The sequence below is a fragment of the Mustelus asterias genome, chromosome 3 (genome assembly GCF_964213995.1).
Source record: "Mustelus asterias chromosome 3, sMusAst1.hap1.1, whole genome shotgun sequence".
NCBI classification, from domain to species: domain Eukaryota; kingdom Metazoa; phylum Chordata; class Chondrichthyes; order Carcharhiniformes; family Triakidae; genus Mustelus; species Mustelus asterias.
The window spans coordinates 65,435,618-65,460,532 of NC_135803.1; the positions used below are offsets into that span (position 1 = coordinate 65,435,618).

Here is a 24,915-nt window from a genome sequence, read left to right on the forward strand (position 1 = left end):
CGCGGTGACTGCAATGCATTTTTGTTGCTTGCAGTCACAAGTGAAGTGTCCTTCCCGGACCCGGCACTCCTGGAGAGCACAATGTGCCTCAGCGCACGAATCATTTTTAGGGACAAAGGCATGCACGCACCCCCATCCCTCTCCCTTAAAACATTGTGGGTAGTTCCCATGTGTCTCCTCCCGTTGGGGTCCCATCCCCCCTAGAATTCCCGGCTCAGTGAGCTCTACACACCTTCCTTGTATCCCTTGTTTAAAGTACCCAATATGTTCCTTGCAGGGTGCCCCCGATGTGTCAATAGTGAATAACTCTTGTGGGAGCCACCCTGGTGTTGCGATGAATAGGGAGTTTACTGATCGCGCTGAAGGGTAACAAGCGGTCCTATTCCCATAGATCTGGATGTGTGTTTTCAGGAATAGGTTTTCTTCCATGATTGGTGGTTCTGCTCCCCTAACCCCCATGTGTTGGAGCGTATTTACAATGGTCATGGTTATTATCAAATATGTCCCTGTTCCCATATCGTTTTTTTTTCAACAGTATTTTTACAGTTATAGTATATACAGAAAATAAACAGGCAATCAAATTAAAAGTAGTTTGTTCCGATGTCTTGATAGTAGATCTGGTCCTGGTTCCTGTGGAATTTGAACGAACGAAAACGGTATCTTTAGTTCATTTGTCTTCATACAGCTTTAATTGGGTCCAATGTTTCCAGACCCCCTGTCCCCTTATATCTATACAGGCACAGGTATCTCCGCTAATAATGACCTCGTAAGGTCCGTGCCATCTTGGGGCAAATTCTGGTTTTGCAGGAAGCACTTTTGTTAAGCTCCCGGCTTTTGGGACCTCTGGTAATATTTCTGAGTCCTCCTCTGTATCGACCTGTGCCTGATTAAAAATTACGGACCGGCGCATCCCCTTCAATTGGGTGCTAAGGTCTTGGATGTATTGACGGATCTTATCCTTTATCGGACCCACATCTGTCCAGCCTGTAATAATGTTTTTGGGTAAGTGCATTGCTCGCCCGGTCATCAGCTCGTATGGAGTCAAGCCGGTAGTTCGATTTGTGGTCGCCCTAAGCCTCATCAGAACTGCAGGTAGGCCTTCTGTCCAATTTCTACCTGAGGATTGCATTGCTTTTGCCATGGTTATTTTTAGAGTCTGATTCATCCTCTCCACCATCCCGGAACTTTGTGGGTGATAGGGGATGTGAAATTTCTGTTTTATTCCTAATAGTTGGCAAATGTTTTTCATACCTTTCCTGTGAAATGTGTTCCCTGGTCCGAATCAACTTGAATTGGCATCCCCCATCGGGGAATGACTTCTGCTGCCAATATCCTGGCTACCGTTAGGGCTGTACAATTGGTTGTGGGGAATGCTTCTACCCACCTGGTGAATTGATCTACTATTACCAGGCAGTATGTTTTCCCGTGAGAGGGGGGCAATGGTCCTATGAAGTCCATTTGTATCTGTTCCCAGGGTCCCTTTGGTCTGGGTTGGTGTCCCATCTTTACCTTTATGGGCTTCCCGAGGTTGTGCTGTGCACATATAGTGCATCTGCGGCAGTACGCGGCCACATCCCGTCCCAATCCTTTCCACCACCACTCTCTCCCCAGGCTCTGTATCATTGCATCCCTGCCTGTATGGGGAAGTCCGTGGTGTAGTTCTAGTAATGTGTTCTGGATGCATCCTGGTGCCAATACCCGGTTATCTTTTCTCCACACCCCGTCAGTCCCTTTAACTGCGCCAGCTCCTCCCATCTATCTCGTTCTTGTTGGGGAATGTCCCCATGTAATTTCTGTATGTCAATTTCTTCCGGTTCTACCACTATTGCTGCAAGGGGCAGGCTTTTAATGTCGCTGTTTTCTAGTGCTTGCTGTGCCGCTGTGTCTGCGGCTTGATTCCCTTTGAAATGAATCCACCCTGGGGTGTCCCTTCCGGGTTCCCGCTGGTGGGCTTTTATTTTAATTACTGCAGCCTCTGTAGGCTGTTCACTAGCTGCTAGCAGCGCCCTTATCTGCTGTTGGTGTTTAATGGGGGTACCTCCTGTGGTAATGAACCCCCTTCTCCCCCATGCGGACATGTAATCATGGATCACACCAAACGCGTATTGGCTGTCTGTATACACATTTACTGTTTTCCCTGCTGCTAATCTTAAGGCTTGGGTGAGGGCAACTAATTCTGCCACCTGAGCGGACTGACCCCCGTCGATCCGTCCTGATTCTAGGGTTTCCAGGTTCTGGTCTACTACTGCCCACCCTGTCCTTGGTGATCCGGATACATATTTGCGGGACCCATCCACATAGAAGGTCTTATTTGCTGTTGGAAGGGGTTCGTCTCTAACCTTTCCTTCCTTGCTATCTTCGTCAATTTCTCCACAGCTGTGCGCTTCCCCAATGGCTAAAATCCCTTCCGCGGGGTTTTCTCCCGTGTCCCTAATGATGGTGACTGACTTGTTAGGTGGTAGGAGTGTGGCCTCCCACCTTGCCCTCCTTATATTCGAGACTGTTTTGAGTTTGCCCGTGTTTAGCGTTTCTACCAATGTATGTTTTGTGTGTAGCACAATATCTCCTGTCATGACAATGGGCTCACTTATCCTCACAGCCCATGCTGCACAATCTAGGGCGGCTATGCACCTGGGCATCCCGGTGACTCCTGGTCCCTCAGCCGTTGAATAATACCCTACGGTTCTCTTTCTATCTCCATGAGTCTGTGCCACTACGGCAGAATAGAAGCCGTCCTGGTTATCACAGAAGATGTGGAACTTCTTGCTTCCATCTGGCAGTCCCAGCCCTGGGGCTGAAACTAACCTAGCTTTCAACTCTGCATATGCTGTCTCTTGCTCTTGTCCCCACTCTATACTTTCCAAGGCTGGCTTTCCTCCCTTCACTAGTCTCTGAATTGGCTCCGCGATTCTTGCGAAGTCAGGGATAAAACTCCTCCTGTAATTGAATAGTCCTAAAACTTTTCGGACCCCTCTTACTGTAACTGGTCACGGCATTTCTTTAATCGCGGTTTTGCGATCTGCGGGCATTTCTTTAATTCCCTGGGAAATTAGGTGTCCTAAGTACAGGACCTGGGGTTTTGCAATTTGTGCCTTATGTGGGCTGACTTTCAGCCCGGCTTTTGCCAATCCTTCTAGTACTGCATACAGGGCTGCCTTGTGCCCTTCTTCTGTTTTGGACGCTATTAACACATCGTCCACATACTGGAGGACCGTATTGTCCTCATGCAATTTCACCCTACTCAGGATATCGCTCATTGTTCTGTGAAATATGGCAGGACTGTTATGAAATCCCTGTGGGAGGCGAGTCCATGTATACTGTTTCTCTCCCACAGTGAAGGCGAATTTGTTTTGGGATTCTGTGTCCAGTGGAAGGGACCAGAACCCATTTGCTATATCTAGCACCGTGAAAATTTTGTGGTCTTGTGCCAATCCGTTTAAAATAGTCGAGGGGTTTGCCACAATGGGGTGTAATTTAGGTGTTACCTTGTTCAAACCTGTGTAATCGATGGTGAGCCGGTAGCTCCCGTCAGGTTTTATAACTGGCCATGTGGGGGAATTGGTGGTACTGGTGGTTTCCCTGAGGATTCCTTTTTCTATTAAACCCTTGACTATTTCTACCACTGCCCCTTGCGCTTCTCTCTTGATAGGGTATTGTCGGGGGGGGCTTGTGTTCCGGTCCTAGGACTTTTATCGGTTCTGTGTCGGTTAGTCCGGTATCTAATTTCGTCCGAGCCCAGGCTTCGGGAATGGAAGCGCAGATGGCCCCGAACCCTTCTTTTTCCTGATCCCAATCTCGGGCCACGATGGTGGCTACCCCAACCGTCCCCAGGTGGCTAGCTAATGTCCCTGTTCCGGTCTTCCTACCGTCAGGTTGTGGCCAAATTAGTTTCCCTTTCCCACAATCTATCAGCACCTGGTATTCCCTCATTAAATCGTTCCCCATGATTGTGCCCTCATTATTCTGACATACGTAAAATTGCATTGGAATATACTTGTGGTTGATTTCTACTAGTGTGGTCTCGCTAAGATAGGCGGGTATTCTCTCGCCCCCTACCCCGGTGATGTGTATTCTTTTGTTGGTCAGTGGCAGGGGTAGGTTTGTAATTGATATGGCTGCTCCCGTATCTACTAACATATGGCATTCCCTACCCCCTACCAAGGCTTCTACATATATTCTCTCCCCCTCTTTCCTGTTTTGGATGGGAGCTACGGGTTGTGAGATTTTGACCAGTGTTGGCCGATAAGTGGGGTGGACGGACACTGGCTTCTGTCGGGATTCACTGTCTTCTGTGGGCGCGGCTACACTAATCCTCTCTTGTCACCCATCTCCCTGGTTTGGGGTCTCTTCTAGTCACCCTAGTGGATTCCGGGAATGTGGTGCCCCGGGGTTGGTCTATAGTTGTCTTGGGGTCTCCCATGTTTCCCCCAACACGTTGCCTCGGTGTGCCCTGCCCGGTGGCAGTGGTCACAGCGGGGCCCGCCATTCTCGGGTTTCCCTTTGAATGGTGCTCCCCTGCAGAATCTAGCCATATGCCCTGGCTGGCCACACGTGTAGCAGCTGAGCCCGGTTCTCCCCTTATCTCCGTTATGGGGGGTTCCAGTTCTCTCTCGTCTGGGCTTTGTCTGGGCAACCTTCCCTTCTTTTATCCCGCTAGCCCACTCGACTAGCTCGTCATAGTCTTGAGATACTATCACCCCCATCTTAAGGATTTCTTGGTGTACCTCTGATAGCCCGTCCTTGAATGCCTGGATAAAAGCCCTGTCTCTCCTATCCACATTGTCCTGTCCTGAACACACCCTATATACCTGGAATAATCTCTCCCCAAATTCCAATGCACTTTCCCCCTGTCCTTGTTTAGTATTTGTGATCCTGCTCCAATTAGTGGGGGAGTTCCCTAAGACCCGTTGGATTTCGGTCTTAAATAATGTGAAGGGTGCCTGCTGGTCGTCTATCTCAGCCGTTGTAGGAACGGCATGTGTCCACCTTCCTCCATTATAGTCCTGTGCTGCTTGGGCCGCTGGCCCTCCTGCCACCAACCTCCATTTATCCGCTGGACAGGCTGCCCTGACCAGCTGGTGTATGTCCCTTAAATGTAACTGGTGTCCTACCCAGAGTGAATCTAATTCGCCCCAAAATCCCAGGTTTGCGCTTCTGAGTTTTAACTTCCCCAGGGATGCCATAATCTGCTGCCTTTCCCCTGGGGTAAAAGGCTTATAGGTTGCTTTTGGTTGTGCTAACATCCCTCCTCTGGTTACTGGCGCTAGATTATCATTTTTTATGTCTCCTTCTGATACTGGAGCGGTTGTATGTTTCTGCACTGACTCGTATGAGCGCCGAGGGTCCGTTTCCTTTGATCTCTGCGTTATCTCCACAGTGTGGCTTCTGTGTTCTAATTCCCTCACTCTCTCCTGCAATACCTTAATTTGTTCTGTCTCTTTGTGTCTCTCCTCCATGGAGGCATTTACCTTCTCAATTAGTCCAGCTAACTGGGTTACTAACATTACTCCCATTACTTTTGTTTTGTCCCGTTTAACTCCGTCTACCCACTTTCTCTGATCTTCTAAAGTTTGTGATGCGTTCCACCCGTTCCGTTTCATCTTTGCAACAATCGCTTCTCTGGCTAACAGATACTTAAAAATGAGAGCTACTGCAGTTTCTCCCTCAATAACGTGGTCTGCCATTTTTCTGTCTAGCAGTCCTGCAACCCCCGTATGCTGGTTCCAACAGTAAAAGTGCCCCAACTCTCTCTCTCTTATCTCCTGTCACTGATACTGCTCCAGCACCGTCTGTATTGCTGTAGGGTCTCGTAGTGGGGTCCCAGTGGGTCTCTGCCCCTGTGCTCCCCCAACTATTCCTGACACCTCACGCTTGGTCTGTTTTGTGTTGTCTTATTGGGATGTGGGCTGGTCTTTTAGTGGGTTTGTCGGCCCCTGTCCCCAGCCCCTTTAAATACAACGCCTCCTGCTTGGCCACCACCTCCCCTAGCAAGGTTGATCCGTTACCTCAAAAAGGGAGTTTCAGCTCCCTGGTACCCTGCTATGGACTGTGGTGTTCCCTACAGACGAACAAGGTTATCAAACTCCGCCCGGGTCCCTAATGGATTCTCCGTCGCTGTGTCTCTTGGTCAGGATGGATCGGGTCCCCTCTTCCTCAACACTTACACATATGTATCTGTTATCAAAGCCCCTGTTATAATTAGTAACTGTATCGACTCTGAGGTTGTTCGTCCCTTCAGAGTCTGTGTTGTCACCCGATTTACACTGTCCGTGCCTTGCACCCTGAGTGCCTGTGCCTCTTAGCGCCCGCTTCAAAACCCAACCTTAGCGTGGGAGATTTCTCCTCTTAACGTCCAGTTTAGGGTAGGGCACCTTGAGTCAAGCACTCCCTTGTCCTATTGCCTTGGCACAGACAGCGGTTTCGTTTACAATCCTGGGTTAGTTACACCAATTAGTTCTGCATGCGGTTCTTATCTTTATATTAGTCTTAATTCCTTATTTCCGTTATCAAATAGCCCAAAACCTGTTATCTTTACCTCTGGTTCTCTATTTCTATTAAAGTTACTTACCTTCTTCCACGCGGTCGTTCTGACCTATACCTCTTTAGTGCAGAATTCTGTTTCAATTTAAAAACTTAGGCAAGATTATACAGTTCTACAAGACAACAATATTTAAAAAGGACAAACCCTCGCCCTTAAAGGTACCTCACTTTGAACGGAGACTTGTACTCGACCTTGACTGCTCTGGATTTTTATCAGATTCATTTAAATTTGATCCCGGCTTCCAGACCGTGGCCACCAGTCAGAAGTCAGATATCAAATCCTGCCGACTACGCCATTTGTTGTAGGGAAAAATCCCTTGTACCAGTGCATTCAAGGAGGTCGAGTCGCAAGGCAAAGTTCAAAGCGTTTTTCTTTATTGTACAATTACTGGGATCCCAGGGAGAACCGCGTAACCAGCTCAGAAACAGTGGCTTGGCCACGTTGATCTCAATAGTTACACATTTGCTCTGGATATTTATAGGAATCAAAATTTGAGCGGGAACATTTGCTCATACATTTTTACAATACCTAAAAAGTGGCCTGTCTGGTCAGGAGGTTCCCTGGGAGGCTTGTCAATTTGCATCTGTATGGTGTGTGGCCGTGTTAATGGGACTGCCTGTTCTTGCCCCGGTGTTTTAATGTGTTTCCCATTATCCTCTCGATGTGTCCCCTTATCTAAATCGACCTCTGATGTTTTGTGTCTGTATTCTATGCTTGCGAGATTAGGTGTTAATGTCATTTTGTCCTGCTGTGTGTAGGGGGATTTAATCTAATCTTTTATTCTTTTTATCCTGGTTTATTAAGTTTCTTTGCCTGCCTCGGCTATTTTATTCCCGTAATATTTTATTGACAGTACAGTTATGCCATATATCCCACTGCCAGGTCTTGACTCGCAGATATCCCGATCTTCTGGCCAAGGGCCGGTTTAAAATGCAGCTTCGTGCTGTTGCTGGGCAGAATAAGGATCTTTTGTCAGCTTTGAAATTAAAGGTCTCTCAGCTGTGCAGAGGGGGATTTAAACGAACGTCCATTCGGGTGTTCCCCTCTGCATTGTGGGCACGTTATGAATGGTGCCAATCAGTCCAATAAATGAATATGTTTAATGAGGTGAATATTGATGAGATAATAAAAATATGGCTTTTGGAAAATGGCCTACTTCAGTCATCATATTAAGTCTTGTATTTCTATTGGTTCCAAACAGGGTTGTCCAATCCATTGCTCGTAGGTAACGGTGTGTGTCTGTGTGCGTGTGTGGACATGTGAGCAAAACACCCAGGCAAGCCCAGGCAGGGAAGATTGTTGTTTTTTTTTCCAAAACTATAAAGGAAATGGCAGGTATGAGTGAGAGGCCAGTTTGCTGCATTCGCTGTGGGATGTGGGAGTTCTTGGAGATGACTTGCCTCCCGGAGGTCCATATCTGTGCCAGATGCGTGGAACTGCAACTCCTGAGGAGGGACCGTGTAAAGGAGCTGGAGCTGCGGCTCGATGACCTCAGTTTAGTCAGGGAAAATGAGAAAATAATAGATAGAAGTTATAAGCAGGTAGTCACATCAGGGCCTCAGAAGGAAGACAAGTGGGTCACAGTTAGGAAGGGTAAAAGTCAGAAGGGTGATGTACCAGAAAGTACCCCAGTGGCAGTCTCCCATAATAGTAAGGGCTGGGCAACAGATGAGAGAGGGGAAGGGAGTGAGCAGTCAGTGGAGAGATCCCCTGTAGTTGCCCTCCAAAATAGGTATATTGTTTTGGATTCTGTGGAGGGGGATGACCGTCCAGGGGTAAGCCACAAAGACCAGATCGTCTGCACAGAGACAGGCACAGAGGCCCAGAAGGGAAAGAAGGGGATTAGGAGAGAAATAGTGGTGGGGGATGTGATGGTTAGAGGCACGGACGGGCGGTTCTGCGGGCGCGAACGAGACTCCAGGATAGCAGTCTGCCCCCCTGGTGCCGGGATACTGGATGTCTCCGTGAGGGTAGGAAGCATATTAAAAAGGGAAGGTAATCAAACCGATGTAATTGTACGCATTGGTGAAAATGACGTAGGTAGAAAGAGCAGGGGGGTCATACGAGAGCAATTCAGGGAGATGGGTGCTCGGCTAAAAAATAAGGCCTCTAGGGTAGCAATCTCTGGACTGCTCCCAGTGCCTCGAGAGGCCAGGAACAGGGAGATTCTACAATTGAACACGTGGCTAAAGGACTGGTGCAAGAGGGAGGGTTTCAAATTCATAGATTATTGGGAAGTCTTCATGAGAGGATGGCACCTGTATGGAAAGGATGGGTTACACCTTAACTGGAAAGGCACAAATATCCTGGCTGGGAGTTTTGGTAGAGTGTTTCGGCAGGGTTTAAACTAGTGTGGCAGGGGATGGGGATCAAAACAGTAGGTCAGTAAGTACTGAGGCTGGGGTCGAGCTGGGGGCCAGGGCAAGGCTAGATAAGAGCATTCAGAATGACCTGAGTGGGCCTGGAGGTCTGGAGTGCATCTACTTCAATGCGAGGAGCGTAACGGGTAAGACAGATGAACTTAGGGCCTTAATGCTTACGCGGAATTTGGATGTGGTTGCGGTGACGGAGACATGGTTAAAAGAAGGACAGGACTGGCAGCTGAATATTCCGGGGTATAAGTGTTTTAGGCGAGACAGAGGAGGGGCTAAAAAAGGTGGGGGAGTAGCGGTATTAGTTAGGGAGCATATTACAGCGGTGCAGAGGGTGGACAATTTAGAGGGGTCATGTAATGAGTCGCTGTGGGTGGAGCTCAGAAACAGGAAAGGTGCAATCACTATGCTGGGGGTATACTACAGGCCACCCAACAGCCCATGGGAAGTGGAGGAAGGGATATGTCAGGAGATTCTGGATATGTGCAGAAAAAATAGGGAACTTCAATTTCTCTTGCATAGACTGGAAAGTGCTTTGGGCTGGGGGTCTGGACGGGGAGAAATTTGTCAAATGCATACTGGAAAGTTCTTTGGAACAGCATGTAGATAGCCCAACTAGAGAGGGGGCTATGCTGGATCTAGTTCTGGGAAATGAGCCCGGTCAGGTCGTCAAAGTTTCGGTTGGGGAACATGTGGCAAATAGTGACCACAACTCTGTTAACTTTAGGATAGTGATGCGCGTCAATTGAACACGAGGCACGAAGCTTCGGTAACAGAAGGCTTTTATTGTCTAACAATGGAACTAATAGAACGTAAGCACACTATCCCAGACTGACGAGGTCCCGCCCGAGCAGGGGGTCTTATACCTCTCCCAGGAGGCGGAGCCCGACTGGGATGTGCCACAACAGTAACAACCACAGGTGTATTAATCCCACCCTAGCCCAACAACAACATTAGAACAATCCCACAGTGGGAACACCCTAGCCCAACAACAACATTAGAACAATCCCACAGTGGGAACCAACGATGGTTCACCACATTCACCCCTCCTTTGAGAACAAAGGCCAGCGGGGTACGAAAGCAGACTAAAATGTCAACAGATTATAAGTTCAGACGGTCTGGAGGACCGCACCGTCGTTGTGACCTCCTCAATACCGGCGGTGACACCGGAGTAGGTGCTTGCGGTGGCGTTCTCCCCAAAACAGCGTCCAGCTGTTCTCCCATGGACTCACAGGCCGGTTGACCCTGATGAAGCGGTAGTGCAGGGGATCCCGGTACATTCTGCGATGGCGCCGATCTCCGGGGCTCAGGCAAGCTGTGCATTGGAGTATAACTGTTAAGCACTGGTCCCGGTGCTGTCCGCGCCACGTCCGGGGGAGAAATAAGGGATTCGTCACTGGGGGTATGGGAGCGACAGGAGTTGCTACGTCCCCTGCGGGCGCCAGGTCTCGGATCGAGACTGTGTCCTCTTGCCCGTCAGGATATGCCACATAGGCATACTGAGGGTTGGCGTGGAGGAGGTGGACCTGTTCGACCAAGAGGTCGGACTTGCGGGCCCTTACATGTCGCCGCAGGAGGACGGGTCCTGGGTACGTCAACCAGGCTGGTAAAGATATCCCCGAGGACGACTTCCGAGGGAATGAGAACATCCTCTCGTGGGGAGTAGCATTGGTTGCCGTACACAGGAGGGAGCGAATGGAGTGAAGCGCATTTGGGAGGACCTCCTGCCAATGGGAGACTGGAAGGCCTTTGGACTTCAGCGCCAGTAGGACAGCCTTCCAGACTGTAGCATTCTCTCTTTCCACCTGTCCATTACCCCTAGGGTTGTAACTCGTGGTCCTACTAGAGGCAATCCCGTATGAGAGCAGGAATTGCCTCAAGTCATTACTCATGAACGACGAGCCCCTGTCGCTATGGATATAGCTGGGGTACCCGAACAGGGTAAAAAGATCACGGAATGCCTTGATCACCGTGGCAGCCGACGTGTCCGCGCAGGGGACAACAAACGGGAACCGGGAGTACTCATCTATTATGTTCAGAAAGTACACGTTCCGATCTGTTGAGGGAAGGGGGCCCTTAAAATCCACACTCAGCCTCTCGAAGGGGCGAGTGGCCTTGACCAAATGTGCCCGGTCAGGTCGGTAAAAGTGCGGTTTGCATTCCGCGCAAATCCGACAGCTCCTTGTCACCGACCTGACGTCCTCCACCGAGTAAGGCAGGTTGCGGGCTTTGATAAAGTGGTAGAGCCGAGTGACCCCAGGATGGCACAGGTCATTATGGAGGGCGTTCAAGCGATCCTCCTGCATAGTAGCGCATGTTCCGCGCGAGAGGGCATCCGAGGGCTCATTGAGTTTCCCTCGACGATACATGATATCGTAGTTATAGGCAGAGAGTTCAATTCTCCATCGCAAGATCTTATCATTCTTGATCTTGCCTCTCTGCGTGTTGTTGAACATGAACGCCACGGACCGCTGGTCCATGATCAGGGTGAACCGCTTCCCCGCCAGGTAATGGCGCCAGTGTCTGATGGCCTCCACAATGGCCTGGGCCTCCTTTTCCACCACTGAATGCCGAATTTCGGGGCCTTGGAGGGTGCGGGAAAAAAACGCGACGGGCCTGCCCGCCTGGTTTAGTGTGGCGGCCAGGGCGAAATCAGATGCATCGCTTTCCACCTGAAAAGGGATGGATTTGTCTACCGCGTGCATCGTGGCTTTCGCGATGCCGTGTTTCAATTCATTGAAGGCCAATTGGGCCTCTGGCGTGAGTGGAAAAGTCGTGGACTTAATAAGCGGACGGGCTTTGTCCGCGTAGTTGGGGACCCACTGCGCATAATAAGAGAAGAAGCCTAGGCATCTTCTCAGTGCTTTTGCGTTAGCGGGCAAGGGAAGTTCAGCAAGGGGGCGCATACGGTCTGGATCAGGGCCAATGACCCCGTTTTCCACCACGTATCCCAGGATGGCTAACCGGCGCGTACAGAATACACACTTCTCCCTGTTGTAGGTCAAATTCAGGCGAGATGCAGTGCGTAAAAAGTTCTGGAGATTTGTGTCATGGTCCTGCTGATCATGGCCGCAGATGGTGACATTATCCAGGTACGGGAAGGTAGCCCGCAGCCTGTTCTGGTCCACCATTCGGTCCATAGCACGCTGGAAGACCGAGACCCCATTGGTGACACCAAATGGAACCCTAAGAAAGTGATACAGACGACCATCCGCCTCAAAGGCCGTGTAGTGTCCGTCCTCTGGGCGAATGGGGAGTTGGTGGTAGGTGGACTTAAGGTCTATGGTGGAGAACACCCGGTACTGCGCAATCTGATTGACCATATCAGATATGCGCGGGAGGGGATACGCATCCAGCTGCGTATATCGATTAATGGTCTGACTGTAATCAATGACCATCTGGGGTTTGTTCCCGCTCTTGACCACCACAACCTGTGCTCTCCACGGACTAACACTGGGCTGTATGATCCCTTCTTTGAGGAGTCGCTGAACCTCAGATCTGATGAAGATCCGATCTTCAGTGCTGTAACGCCTACTTTTAGTAGCGATGGGCTTGCAGCCTGGTACCAGATTCTTGAATAAAGAGGGTGTGGTGATCTTTAATGTAGAAAGATTGCATGCGGGGCGCTTTGGACAATTTGGAGACTGCAGCTGTTCCCCTACTGTCAGCGAAGGGAGTGGCCCACCGTACTGTAGGATCACACTCTTCATGTGGACCATAAAGTTTAGTCCGAGGAGAATTGGTGCGCAAAGATGCGGCAACACAAGGAGCCTGAATCGCTCGTAAATTGTGCCTTGCACTTTCAAGGTTACCACACAACGTCCTAGCACAGGGACAGACCGGGACCTTGATGCCATAGAGATTGTCTGTTTGGCAGGTTGAATCTGGAGTCCACACCTCTTTACAGTGTCAGGGTGAATAAGCTCTCAGTTCTCCCGCTGTCAAACAGACAATAAATTGCACGACCATTCACCTGTATATCCATCATTGAACAGTCAAGCCTGTGGTGCTTAGCCTGGTTTAGGGTGATCGACGCCACCGTTGGTCCGTGAATGTCACTGCAGGCAGCTGAGGTCGATGCTGAGGACCCCTGCTGGTCGCTCATGGTCATCGTCGACCAAAATGGCCGCCCCCATGAATCGCACATGGTTGAGGGCGCCAAACATAGCGACTCCTGGTGGTCATCCTCCTCCGACTCCGCCGACCACAATGGCGTCGTCCTGGACTCGCACGTGGACGAACCCCGTGAGTACTTCGACGTCGATGGTGATGATCACTGTTCCGAAGGGTCACAGGCTGCACTGCCGTTCTTGGGCTTCGATCTGCACACCTTCGCATAATGCCCCTTTTTACCGCATAGGTTACAGACCACCACTTTAGCGGGACACTTTTGTCGTGGATGCTTGGCTCCTCCGCAGAAGTAGCACCGCGGGCCGCATGGGGCTGCAGCTGTCGTCGGGTCTACATGGGAGCACGCCATAACACTGCACTTCGAGCCCGTGGGGCGAGGAGGGGTCTCCATGTGGTCCTCCGGATACAGGACCAAGCTCTTCGAAGCCGCCTCAAGCATTTCAGCCAATTCCATAGCTTGGGTCAGGTTGAGATTCCCCTTTTCTAGCAGCTTGAGACGGATGTATGAAGACCCTACCCCTGCCACAAACGCATCTCGGGCGAGGTCATACATGTACTGCTCAGCCGACACAGCTTTGCAGTCACAGCCCCTGGCAAGCTGCAAGAGCTCATTGGCGTAATCCTCCATGGTTTCGCCCGACTGCCGACGTCGTGTAGCGAGGAGGAACGAGCGTGGATCTCGTGGGGAGGTATCGTGTAGCGCTTTTTTAAAAGCTCGAGGGCCCTCGGGTAAGTGGTGGCCGCATGGATTGCGAGGTAGACTGTGTCGCTTACCCTCGCATGGAGGACCCGGAGTCTGTCATCATCTGTGGTGACCGCTGCGGAGGCTGCCAGGTAGTCTTCAAAACACTTCAGCCAGTGGTCGAAGCGCCCACCGCACGTGGATCTAGCGTCAGACGTTCTGGCTTTAGGATTTGCTCCATACTCTCCTTTCTTTTTCCCTTCCGTCGAGAGCTTAATGTTAGACAATAAAATTGATGCGCGTCAATTGAACACGAGGCACGAAGCTTCGGTAACAGAAGGCTTTTATTGTCTAACAATGGAACTAATAGAACGTAAGCACACTATCCCAGACTGATGAGGTCCCGCCCGAGCAGGGGGTCTTATACCTCTCCCAGGAGGCGGAGCCCGACTGGGATGTGCCACAACAGTAACAACCACAGGTGTATTAATCCCACCCTAGCCCAACAACAACATTAGAACAATCCCACAGTGGGAACACCCTAGCCCAACAACAACATTAGAACAATCCCACAGTGGGAACCAACGATGGTTCACCACAGATAGTAATAGACAAGGACAAGTGTTCTCCTAAGGGTAGGGTGCTAAATTGGGGGAAGGCGAACTATAGCCGGATTAAGCAGGAATTGGTGGCCGTTGATTGGGAGAGGCTGTTCTGGGGTAAGTCCACGTCTGGCATGTGGGAGTCTTTTAAGGAACAGTTGATAAGGCTGCAGGACAGGCATGTGCCTCTGCACCGCTGTAATATGCTCCCTAGGATTCGAGAGCCATGGATAACCAGGGAAATTGAGGATCTGATCAAAAAGAAAAGAGAGGCGTACGTTAGGTCCAGGCGACTGAAAACAGATGGAGCTCTGGAGGAATACAGAGAGAGTAGGAAAGAACTCAAACGGGGAGTTAGAAGGGCAAAAAGAGGTCACAAAATGTTCTTGGCAGATAGGATTAAGGAGAATCCTAAGGCATTTTATTCATATGTTAGGAACAAAAGAGTTGTCAGGGAAAAAGTCGGATCTCTCAGGGACAAAGGAGAGGAATTATGCTTAGAACCCAAGGGAATAGGGGAGATCCTAAATGAATACTTTGCATCGGTATTCACAAAGGAGAGGGACTTGTTGACTGGGAGTGTCTCAGAGGGAGGTGTTGACCCGTTAGAGAGAATCTCCATTACAAGGGAGGAAGTGTTAGGTTTTTTAGGTAACATTAAAACTGACAAATCCCCAGGGCCTGATGGCATCTATCCTCGACTGCTCAGGGAGACAAGAGATGTAATTGCTGGGCGTCTGACGGAAATCTTTGTCTCTTCATTGGACACAAGTGAGGTCCCTGAGGATTGGAGGATAGCGAATGTGGTACCGTTATTTAAGAAGGGTAGCAGGGATAACCCGGGTAATTATAGGCCAGTGAGCTTGACGTCCATGGTAGGGAAGTTGTTGGAGAGGATTCTTCGAGACAGGATGTATGTGCATTTAGAACGGAACAATCTCATTAGTGACAGACAGCATGGTTTTGTGAGAGGGAGGTCGTGCCTTACAAATTTGGTGGAGTTTTTTGAGGAAGTGACAAAAACGGTTGACGAAGTAAGGGCCGTGGATGTCGTCTATATGGATTTCAGTAAGGCATTTGACAAAGTCCCTCATGGCAGGTTGGTTAAGAAGGTTAAGGCTCATGGGATACAAGGAGAGGTGGCTAGATGGGTAGAAAACTGGCTTGGCCACAGGAGACAGAGGGTAACAGTCGAAGGGTCTTTTTCCGGCTGGAGGTCTGTTACCAGTGGTGTTCCGCAGAGCTCTGTACTGGGTCCTCTGCTATTTGTGATATTTATAAATGATTTGGAAGAAGGTGTAACTGGTGTTATCAGCAAGTTTGTGGATGACACGAAGATAGCTGGACTCGCGGATAGCGATGAACATTGTCAGACAATACAGCAGGATATAGATAGGCTGGAAAATTGGGCGGAGAAATGGCAGATGGAATTTAATCCAGATAAACGCGAAGTGATGCATTTTGGAAGAACTAATGTAGGGGGGAGTTATACAATAAATGGCAGAGCCATCAAGAGTATAGAAACACAGAGGGACCTAGGTGTGCAAGTCCACGAATCCTTGAAGGTGGCAGCACAGGTGGAGAAGGTGGTGAAGAAGGCATATGGTATGCTTGCCTTGATAGGACGGGGTATAGAGTATAAAAGCTGGAGTCTGATGTTGCAACTGTATAGAACGCTGGTTAGGCCACATTTGGAGTACTGCGTCCAGTTCTGGTCGCCGCACTACCAGAAGGACGTGGAGGCTTTAGAGAGAGTGCAGAGAAGGTTTACCAGGATGTTGCCTGGTATGGAGGGTCTTAGCTATGAGGAGAGATTGGGTAAACTGGGCTTGTTCTCCCTGGAAAGACGGAGAATGAGGGGAGACCTAACAGAGGTGTACAAAATTATGAAGGGTATAGATAGGGTGAACAGTGGGAAGCTTTTTCCCAGGTCAGAGGTGACGATCACGAGGGGTCATGGGCTCAAGGTGAGAGGGGCGAGGTCTAACTCAGATATCAGAGGGTCATTTTTTACACAGAGAGTGGTGGGGGCCTGGAACGCGCTGCCAAGTAGGGTGGTGGAGATAGACACACTGGCATCGTTTAAGACTTACCTGGATAGTCACATGAGCAGTCTGGGAATGGAGGGATACAAACGATTGGTCTATTTGGACCAATGAGCGGCACAGGCTTGGAGGGCCGAAGAGCCTGTTTCCTGTGCTGTACTGTTCTTTGTTCTTTATCTTCACTCCTGGATTCATGTGCAGAGATGGAATAATTCCCAAATCTCCAAAATCAACCTTTAAAAATGGCAGTCTGCAGTTCCATTTCCCATTCTAGCCTGGAATGGGAGCAGGCTGAATTAGAAGTTGGAGGCTGCCTGGTGCACAGACAAGCTGGGCTTCCTCTATGCTCCAGAACTTTGTTTACGTTCTTTTAAATGATTGAACAAAAATATCCCTCCATCCCTCATCCCCTTCACACTTCCCATTCATACCAATCTAAGCAATCTAATGCATCTCCACCCATTCCCCATAGCTTTTCATACTCCCATGCCAACCCATGCACATGCCCCTTTACCCACATATCTACTCCCCCATTGTCCCTATACCAACACAAGAACCAAACAAATCACCTTTGCCCTGACCCCCTTCATACCAAATCATCTAATATCCTTTGGTCATTTGACAGATTTGAATTCATGCACTTTTTATGCAAAATCATGTTTATTTTTAAAAATTCCATAGAGTGCCTTAACTCTTCCAAATGTATCTCAGGACCATAGTCAAAGGATATCGTACTTCTCCAAAAGAGTATCCTGGCTGTCCAAAAGAATCCACCAAGTTCAAACCAGCTGTTACCTGGTCTAATCTGCACAAGCCAAGTTTCATATTCCTGACCTACCAAAATCCCACTTCAGTGGAGGCAGCTGATGAATTAACTGCCCAGCTTCCACCGTAAACCACACATGTGTGAACCGTAGCACAACTCAAGATCCGCTTCTGTGAAAATAGAAATGGTGGGTGGGACGATTCTCCCAAAAGTGCTGAATTGGTGAGAAAACTGTTCTCGATCATGACTGTTTTTTCAGTGCAGCTTCAGATCTGAATCTCCCCACTTTGTGTAATGCAGGGGTCACAATCGGGAAATCTCATTTAAAAACCCAGGAGTGCGGGGCCTATTCGCGCCAGCGTCTGACAGCTCCAGAACTCTGCGCATGCGCAGTGATCCTGATTTGTCAGTCTCCCCGTTTGCGGGCCAGCTCGATTGCTAGCCAGCTCGGGACCCCCACGGTGCTGCCTCGCCAGCCCCCCCCCAATGGCCCGATCACGGCCCCCACGACAATTCCCGGGCCAGCCCTGACCTCCCCCGCCCCGGAGCGCCCCAATGTCCAGCCCACCCCCCCAGTAGTGGCGGTCCCCCCACCCCCCACATCCCGGCTGACTCCCCCCCCCCCGCCCCAGGTGGCAGGCCACCACCTTCCCCCAGCCTGCCCCAATCACTGGCCTCCCTCCAGCCCAGACCAATTACCATGCAGAGTGGCAGCAGGATCCCCCACCCCCATTGATCACCCCTAGGCCCCACCCACAATAGGCCCTGCCTCCTTGGCACTGCTCGATGCCCGATGGGCAGTGCCAAGATACCCACTGAGCATGGGCACTTTGCCCCTTGGGCAATGCCAGGGGGCGCAGGCTGGCACTGCCAGGGTGCCCATGCCCAGGGGGAACCACCCCCCCGGTGCCTGACACCCTGGGGGGCCCCGATTGCCCCTTCCTTCAATCCGGCGGGGTCTCCCGTTAGTTCCCCGAACGTGGAGAGCTACTCTAAACCCTGCCAGAATTAAGTACTCTTGGTGGGGTGGGAGATTCAATTGGGCCCGGCAAGTTCCCAATTACCATAGGCAAAACATATTACAAAAAGATTCAAATGACTTAACTGCCTTCCCGCCGGTTTCCAGGGTGGTCTGGACTCCGACTGTTCTCCAGCTCTGGGAGCTGCGCATGTGTTCCCGGCGTATCCGCAAATCCCGGAAAAAGGCCAATGACACGATTCTCCAGACCGGACCCGCCAGAAAATTGCGGGTCGCGATGGGAGAATCGGGCCCCATGATTTCTGGATTTATCCACCATTTTCACCAGCCATTATTGTGTGCATGCGTGCGTGCACGTGCATGCGACCAACTGTGTGCCTGTGAGTGATGTATATGTGGGAGTGTGTATGAGAGATAGAGCAAGTATACTGATACTGGGAGTGCGCCATACACATGCACTTGCACATACACACATGTGCACATGCAGGCACATGCATTTACACACACACACATGCGTGCGCGCGCACACATACACACGCGCTTTTTCCTCCTCCTCCCTCCCCAAAAACCTATCCCAAAAGCAGGCTGGAAGAGGAGGCAACCTACATCCAACTCCTACTTTCATAAGAATTCCACTGTGGTCAGCTCGAGATCTGCACCACCAGAGGTGAATGCAAGTTCAGTGTCAGTTAAACTAAACACCTTAGCTCAGCCACAGTCACCATCCCCTGGCGATCACAACTTGGGACTTAATCTGTCTCCCTTTCTAGCTCTGTTTCTTAAGGCAAAAAAGTTTTATTGGTCAGCTCTGCTGTTGGCACTTTTTAATGGACATTCCTATTAATTACTTTTTAAGCTATTAATTTATTGCTTTGGCACTATTTTTGTTTAATGATTCTGTTCAATCTCGTGCCAAACCTGAAATTTGCTCATCGGCCGTTTGAGTGAGAGAAAATAATCAAAATGTGGCTCTCATGCAAAATTACCTGGTAAAAAAGAATCATCATATTGCTTCCAAGGATCATCAGTACTGATTTTCCTTTTGTTTAGTACAAGAGAAAGCAAAATATGTAAACGCTTGTTCATTAAAGTAACAATGCCTTTCAAATTTAGTGTTTCGACAATTGACAATTTCGGATTTCAGGAAACGTGTGCCAGTAAGTTTTTATTTATTATTGTCACAAATAGGCTTACATTAACACTGCAATGAAGTTATTGTGACAATCCCCGAATCACCACACTCCGGCACCTGTTCGGGTATACCGACGGAGAATTCAGCATGGCCAATGCACCTAACCAGCACGTCTTCCGGATTGTGGGAGGAAACCAGAGGACCTGAAGGAAACCTATGCAAACACGGGGAGAATGTGAAAACTCCACACAGTGATGACCCAACTTGGGTCCCTGGCGCTGTGAGGAAGCAGTGCTAACCACTGTGCCACCACTGTGCCCATGTATCAAGCTATCAGATGCAAGACAACCAATCCATCGGTCTGATCTTATTTGGTTGATCCAAACTTTTGCGTTTCTTTCATTGAAGCAGGGAATCACGTTTTTTAAAACTTTAATTTCCAGGTCCTCATCTAATACTGAAGAGCTGCTGCCGGAATTACTCAAGTACAATCCCTCGGTTCGAGAGAATTCAGGAATATGCCATTCAGGAAAAAGATAGTCGCTGAAGAATTAAAGCTGTGGTGTAACTATTGAGTAAGAAGTTTAACAACACCAGGTTAAAGTCCAACAGGTTCATTTGGTAGCAAAAGCCACACAAGCTTTCGGAGCTCCAAGCCCCTTCACCTGAAGAAGGGGCTTGGAGCTCCGAAAGCTTGTGTGGCTTTTGCTACCAAATAAACCTGTTGGACTTTAACCTGGTGTTGTTAAACTTCTTACTGTGCTTACCCCAGTCCAACACCGGCATCTCCACATCGTAACTATTGAGAACAGGGACTCTCTCTGGAATCTGGTATTACATGCCATTATTAAGAGCCTGAATCATATATAATTCACACTGTAAATCTATTCTGATACTTTTCAGATTCAAAATAAAGAAGGGATGGATCTGCTCGAATCCAGATAATTCCTCCTCCTTGCCTCAGTTTGGGCCAGGTTAGCTACAAGGGTGTGCTCCAGTTCTTTGCAATTAAAAGCCTGTTATTTCACTCACTCGCTGGAGTCCTCGTATCGTAATTGATAGTGCATCAATCTGCTCGCAATTCCTGTGCCATGTGGAAACTCAGGATACTTCATGTGCTTTTGGGACCACATGTACAGGGAATATCGCCAGGGGATTGATCTCTAACCCAGGATTACTGAACTGGAGTCACTTCGGCGCAATAGGGAGGATGAGCATTTCCTTGAGTGTTCGTTCCACAAGCAGTGAAAGTTAAGGATAGTTGTTGGGTGGCAATAGGGAAGAGCAGGAAGAAACTGGATGTGTAGGAGTCTTTGGGGTGTGAGTCATTCATGTACTAGTATTCAACTTTGGAGACTGCTGGGAGAGTCAACACATTGAAGAAGTTCAGTCCAGACCATTAGTCGATCAAATATAATCCACACAGGAATTTTCCAGAAGGTGGTCACTTTGCATTCTCATTCATCTTTGGCTCAATGTCTTTGCTTATCTTTCTTTTAAAAAACACATGTACCCCTTAAAAAAGTTCAATATGCCCATAAGTTACAGAAGATGTTATCATATTTTCTTAACAATTCTAGCAGTGCCCTGCTCCTGCTTGAAAGATCTCAGGCCTTGTTCTTCACCCGACACTATTATTACCGGGATCTGGGCAGACTGCTACCCAGAGCTCACATGTTTTATTGTGATGCCTTTTACTTTTATTGATTCTCCCATGTATATAATCAGAATCTGCTTCATGGCTGCCACAATGCTTTTGGCACCACAGCTGGCTGCAGGTTCACACTGCAATTGGTGTATGGTGCCACTTTGTGCGCTCTGCAACTCCTGTGAATCATTTTCCGTGCTTTCCATGGTCAGCACTATCTCCATTGTCTGTTTGAAATTTATGATGACTTCTCTAGCAATTGGCACTGTATGGTTCTCTTGCTCATGCCTCAAACTAACTGATCCTGCAGCATGTCGCTTAGGGTCACTCCAAAATAACAATGATATGATAATTACTTTAGTTTAGCAATGTAAGTCATGATCAATACATCTGGGGCACTCACCCTTGAATTAAATTTGAATTTCTGGATTATGACTGATGATTTGGGATGAAAATGACCCTTCACTAAATCCACAAGCTCATAGAGATTTACAGCACGGAACCAGGCCCTTCAGCCCAACTTATCCATGCTGTCCAGTTTTCACTATTAAGCTGGTCCCAATTTCCCATGTTTGGCCCATATCCTTCTGTACCAGTTTTACCAATGTAATTGCCTAAATGCTTTTTAAAAGACAAAATTGTACCCACCTCTACTATTACCTCTAGCAGCTTGTTCCAGACACTCACCACACTCTGCATGAAAATATGGCTCCCCTGGACCTTTTTATATCTCTCCCCTCTCACCTTAAACCTATGCCCTCTAGCTTTAGACTCCCCTACCTTTGGGAAAATATGTTGATTCTCTATCTTATGTATGCCCTTCATTATTTTATAGACCTCTATAAAATCACCCCTAAGCCTCCTATGCTCCAGGGAAAAAAGTCCCAGTTTATCTAGCTTCTCCTTATAACTCGAACCTTCAAGTCCCGGTAGCATCCTTGTAAATCTTTTCTGCACTAGTTCGATTTATCAAAATGCATCACCTCACATTTTTCTAAATTAATCTCAATCTGCCATTCATCAGCCCACTGGCCCAACTGATCAAGATTCCATTGCAATCCTAGATAACCTTCTTCATGGTCCATTATGCCACCAATCTTAGTGTCATCTGCAAACTTACTAACCATGCTTCCTAAATTCTCATCCAAATCATTAATATAAATGACAAATAACAGTGGACCAAGCACTGATCCTCATAGGATCCTACAGTACAGAAGGCCATTCGGTCCATCAAGTCTGCACCGACCACAATCCCACCCAGGCCTTATCCCCATAACCCCATGCATTTACTCTAGCTAGTCCCTCTGACACTAAGGGGCAATTTAGCATAGCCAATCCATCTAACCCGCACATCTTTGGACTGTGGGAGGAAACTGCAGCACCCGGAGGAAACCCACGCAGACACAGGAAGAATGTACAAACTCCACACAGAAAGTTACCCAAACCTGGAATCGAACCCGGGTCCCTGGCGCTGTGGGGCAGCAGTGTTACCGTGCCACCCATACTCCTGAGGCATACCACTGCTCACAGGCCTCCAGTTTGAAAAACAACCCTCCACAACCACCCTCTATCTTCTGTCATCAAGAAAATTTTGTATCCAATTGGCTACCTCACCCTGTACCCCGTGAGATTTAACCTTATGCAACAACCTACCATGCAGTACCTTGTCAAAGGCCTTGTTAAAGTCCATGTAGACAATGTTGACTGTGCTGCCCTCATCTACCTTCTTGGTTGCCCCTTCAAAGAACCCAATTAAATTCTTGAGACATGATTTTCCACCCACAAAACCATGCTGACTGTCCAAAATCAGTTCTTGCCTCTCTAAATGCCTGTAGATCCTATCTCTCAGAATACCTTCCAACAACTTACCAACCACAGATGTGAGGCTCTCCGGCTTGTAGTTCCCAGGCTTTTCCTGCAACCCTTCTTGAACAAAGGCCCAACATCTGCCAATCTTCAGGCACCTCATCTGTGCTGTTGTTGATTCAAATATCTCTGCTGGAGGACCCACAATTTCCTCCCTAGCCTCCCACAACGTCCTGGGATACACTTCATCGGATCCCAGAGATTTATCTACCTTGATGCGCTTTAAGACTTCCAGCATTTCTTTCTCTGTAATATGTACACTCCTCAAGACATCACTATTTATTTCCCCAAGTTCTCTAACATCCATGCTTTTCTCAACAGTAAATACTGATGAGAAATATTCATTTAGGATCTCACCCATCTTTTGTGGATCCGCTCATAGATGACCTTGTTGATCCTTAAGAGGCCCTACTCTCTCCCTAGTTACTCTTTTGCCCTTTATGTATTTGTAGAAGCTCTTTGGATTCTCCTTTGCTTTATCAGCCAAAACAATCTCATGTCCCCTTTTTTGCCATCCTGATTTCTCTCTTAACTCTACACAAAGAACAAAGAAAATTACAGCACAGGAACAGGCCCTCCGGCCCTCCAAGCCTGCATTGATCATGCTGCCTGACTGAACTAAAAGCCCTTACACTTCCGGGGACCATGTCCCTCTATTCCCATCCTTCTCATGTATTTGTCCAGATGCCCCTTAAAACTTACTATCGTATCTGCTTCCACTACCTCCCCACGCAGCGAGTACCAGGCACCCACCACCCTCTGTGTAAAAATCTTGCCTCGTACATCTCCTTTAAACTTTGCCCCTCGCACATTAAACCTATGCCCCCTAGTAATTGACTCTTCCACCATGGGAAAAAGCTTCTGATTATCCACTCTGTCCGTGCCCCTCATAATCTTGTCGACTTCTATCAGGTCGCCCCTCAACCCCCGTTGTTCCAGTGAGAACAAACCAAGTCTCTGCCATCTCTCCTCATAGCTATGCCCTCCATGCCAGGCAATATCCTGGTAAATCTTTTCTGTACCCTCTCCAAAGCCTCCACATCCTTCTGGTAGTGTGGCGACCAGAATTGAACACAATATTCCAAGCCTAACGAAGGTTCTATAAAGCTGGAACATGACTTGCCAATTTTTAAACTCAATTCCCTGGCCGATGAAGGCAAGCATGCCATATGCCTTCTTGACTACCTTCTCCACCTGCGTTGCCACTTTCAGTGACCTGTGTACCTGTACACCCAGATCCCTTTGCCTATCAATACGCTTAAGGGTTCTGCCATTTACTGTATATTTCCTATCTTTAATAGACATTCCAAAATGCATTACCTCACATTTGTCCAGATTAAACTCCATCTGCCATCTCTCCGCCCCAGCCTCCAACCGATCCATATCCTGCTGTGTCCTTTGATAGTCCTCATCGCCGTCAGCAAATCCACCAACCTTTGTGTTGTTAGAGGAAGTTTTTGCTTCCTAACAGCATAAAAGACAAGCAGACATGAGTACAGTACAAAAGGCAACACAACTTTATTCCCTGTCCAAAATAACAAACCACAGGCCTGGGGGAACACAGCTGCTCGCCAACTGCTTCCCCTGGCCATTGTGCACTTTACAATTTATGGGGTTTTGAACTTCGCGTCAAACATATGGTAATGGGCTCATTCAAAGCGGTTGCTGATAGCATGAATGGGACCCACGTGGGTTATTGTCATTTACTACAAGTTACGCGATCAGTATCTACTAAAACAATCAGCAATTAACACAAAGCGGTGACACAATAGCGAAGTATTGAAAAGCCATTATAGATAGGTGGGGTTGATCTGTGGCTAATGGTGAAGTGATCTTATTTCTTCTGGGCCGATCTCTTTCTGGAGAGTTCCCTTTGTGATTTGAACTCCTTGCATAATCTAATCAGTTGAGTTATTGTCTACGTTTCCCTGCCTGGAGTCCAAAGTGATTAAAACTGTCTGTAGTGATTAGAGGGTGCAAGGAACCTCTCCATGAGTCATCGCATTGCTGTGAGCTGCTGACAATATTTCCATCATTCATTGCCGGGCAAAATAAATGCGATATAAACACGTAAAAATGTCCATGATATTAAGCATAGCAGTCGTCCCCTTCAACCCCTCCTCTTGCTCCTGGGCGCCATCCTTGCGCCCC

General features: G+C 48.6%; 1 protein-coding gene across 1 annotated transcript in view; it reads right to left on the bottom strand.

Annotated features, from left to right (window-relative positions):
- Positions 1–441: 441 nt before the first annotated feature.
- Positions 442–24,915, bottom strand: part of LOC144485499 (uncharacterized) — a 56,216-nt gene continuing 31,742 nt past the window's right edge. Inside the window, exons 8-9 of the mRNA XM_078203646.1 lie at positions 24,085–24,228; positions 442–630 (exon numbers count right to left, since the gene is read on the bottom strand). Of these exons, the coding sequence (XP_078059772.1) occupies positions 577–630; positions 24,085–24,228 (198 nt within the window). The 3' untranslated portion in view covers positions 442–576. The remainder of the gene's footprint in view (positions 631–24,084; positions 24,229–24,915) is intronic.